The sequence below is a fragment of the Austrofundulus limnaeus genome, unplaced genomic scaffold (genome assembly GCF_001266775.1).
Source record: "Austrofundulus limnaeus strain Quisiro unplaced genomic scaffold, Austrofundulus_limnaeus-1.0 Scaffold672, whole genome shotgun sequence".
Taxonomy (NCBI): Eukaryota; Metazoa; Chordata; class Actinopteri; order Cyprinodontiformes; family Rivulidae; genus Austrofundulus; species Austrofundulus limnaeus.
In genome coordinates, this window is record NW_013953074.1 from 78,412 (window position 1) to 81,221 (window position 2,810).

At 39.3% G+C, this 2,810-nt stretch overlaps 1 protein-coding gene across 1 annotated transcript in view; it reads right to left on the reverse strand.

Moving 5' to 3' along the window:
* LOC106531768 (3-hydroxy-3-methylglutaryl-coenzyme A reductase) overlaps positions 1–2,570 on the reverse strand; it is a gene marked incomplete at both ends in the record, with an annotated part of 14,722 nt that extends 12,152 nt beyond the window's left edge. The window contains 5 exon segments of the mRNA XM_014027689.1: positions 894–999; positions 1,099–1,183; positions 1,719–1,806; positions 1,905–2,016; positions 2,394–2,570. Of these exon segments, the coding sequence (XP_013883143.1) occupies positions 894–999; positions 1,099–1,183; positions 1,719–1,806; positions 1,905–2,016; positions 2,394–2,558 (556 nt within the window).
* Positions 2,571–2,810: the final 240 nt, after the last annotated feature.

Genomic DNA, 2,810 nt, shown 5'->3' on the forward strand with positions numbered 1-2,810 from the left:
CACACACACACACACACACACACACACACACACACACACACACACACACACACACACACAAGAGACATGCAACACACAAGTCACAAAGTACAGTTTGATTCCTCAGATTCAAACTAGTTTTATTTATTCTTAGTTGAGAAGAACTAATTAACATGATGTGACAACAAGGTTAAATAAAACTGCTTTTATAGAGCAAGACATCTGGGTTATGTAACTAGTACTTAACCTCTGTGCATTGCTCCACCCCTTTTCAGGAGAAGCCAAAAGCCCCGCCCTTTTTTGGATTAAAACAGGCCTTTCACTTTGACCGGTGGTGGATGCAAATTATCCACATATTAATGTATGGTCTGTCAGGCAAATAATTATACCATGTTCCTGCTGATCAGTCATCTTCAGTGTTTTTATGATATGAAAAATATGGGCAGAAGTTCATCAAATCAAAACCCAGTAAATGTGATTTCCCTGCTGTGAATTTATTTATTTTAWTATGAAACCATGGGGGAAAAACTGTTTATGTGTGTTTACTCTGTGGCTTTCTCAAGGTCCCAAATGTGTGACACAAAAAAATAACTTTGGAACTGAAATTGAAATATAGAACTGAAAGTGAAAGTAGTCTAACTGGATTTTAATACAACCCAAAACAGTTTAATGTAATTTGGATTCAAACCATTAAATTCAGTTTCAGTTTAGTGAAATAATTTTTCAGACCAGTGATTATAAAGTTTGCAAATACAGATTCATTCTGAGCAATTCAAACTCAGTTTCTAATGACACGTTTCTTCCCATATGAAGCTGCTTTACCTTGCTGTGACAGCTATGACAGATTATTGCTGTGACGTAACAGGATGCAGAATGATATCGTGTTAGAAATGATTCAGTCTGAAATGATGTACCTGACATGGTTCCCACTCCGATCACTAAACACTCCACCAGAGCATCCAAAGTGAAGGCTGGTCCCAAAACAGCCATCCCTGAAGCAATGTTCTCCCTCACTTCCTCCTTAGAACACACACAAACACACACATAGACACCTACACACATCAGACAACAGCTGGATTCACAGGAGATGGTTTTATTTGTTCAAGTGTGAGATGATACCTGAGAGTTTGAGCTCAAGGCAAACTTGGCGAGTGTGCACGCTTTGGATAAATCAATGAGAAGCAGGAAAAAAGGCAAAGCTTCACTGGAAGACAAACATGTGTGTGTGTTAGTGGTTGTGTGTTAGTGGTTGTGTGTTAGTGGTTGTGTGTTAGTGGTTGTGTGTTAGAGCTGACAGCAGAGGAAACAACATGCTAACAACAAAAACCTGGTCCTTCTGTCATGCTGAAAGCTAAATGATTTTACTGAAATGTGTTAATCAAACCATCAAAACAGAAGCTAATTTTAGCAAAACACTAAAACCAGCAAACCATCATTAGCTAAAAACTAAGACCAACAGAAACAGTAGCTAAATGCAAATATTAGAAGAACAGTAGCTAAAAGCTAAGAATGGAATTAGTAAATTTCAAAAAGATCAAAGGCTTTCAAATATTTTTTCCCATTCATTTTAATAAGAAATATGTAAATAAAGATACATATTTCAAAAAGGCAGTGATAATGTCATCAACTAGCTGAACATTTGGAGACATGAAAGGCTAAAATCTGCTGAAGTAAAAAAACAAATGTATAAACAATTCTGGCTCAGCATTCAGGCGATTATAAAAACTGAATTTCCTTACTTTAGGCCGGTTAACTCTTTGTCAAAAAAGTGGATGACGACTGTGCTGAACACAAAGCTGGAGAAAATGGTGAACAGACCAGCGATGCCTGAAAAAGCAGAAAATGATCTCAGGTATTCTGGAGAATAAATAAACTCTGCTACAACTTCAGGACATCAACACGTCTGAGAACATTCTCTGACTCACCCAGAATGTATTTGGAGCCCAGCTGTCTCAGGCTCTGGAACTGGAAATAAATGTAAAAAATTGCGATGCAGCGTGTGATGGTCAGGATGATGATGTCACTGCTCAGTACTTCCTGTAAGTAGAGAAGAGGATGCAGGTGAGACAGCTGAGAGACACTGACAGAAGACATGATGAGAATCTCAGCTCTGCAGCAGTTGGGTTTAACCCACATCGACCAGGTGACGACCTGGCCCAGAGGAGGAAGAAACCTGTTCCTACATGATTCAAAGACAGATGGAGCCAGGTCTGATGTTTCATATGACCTCACTGACTTAAAGACTATAAACAGGAGCTCCAGTCACTTTGGGAAAATCTTCTTTGCTGTTTATCTCTTCTTCTTTTTTTTTGGTCATATAATAAACGTGGACATTCTGTTTTCAACGGGAGACAGACGCTATAAAAGTGGTTTAGAACTAACTGTGGACACTGCTGACCCTGTGGACCTCTCACCTCCTCTGATTTGGGGCAGTCCAGATCCCAGCCACAGATCTGATCATTTCCAGTGAACATGTTCATGGACATCATGCAGATGGTGAGTGTGACGGTGGCGATGATAACCTCCCAGGGGTGGGAGGCCACGAACAGGCCGTGGGCTCGAAACAAAGGACTAAGCATGGTGACCTTCAGCTGTGAAACAAGAACAGAAAAATACAACAGTTAAAGCAGGAATCTGACTGACTACACAAATAACTCACTAACTGACCAACTCTCCAACTGACTAACTAACTTGTCTGTACATGAGAAACTGGGGAAAACTATGTGAGCATTCATTAAAAGAATAACTGGAATAAATTACATTTCCTGTGAAAATATAGTTTGAATCCTGAGGCTGAATAAGTTTACTGAAACTGAGTAAAACCATTATTA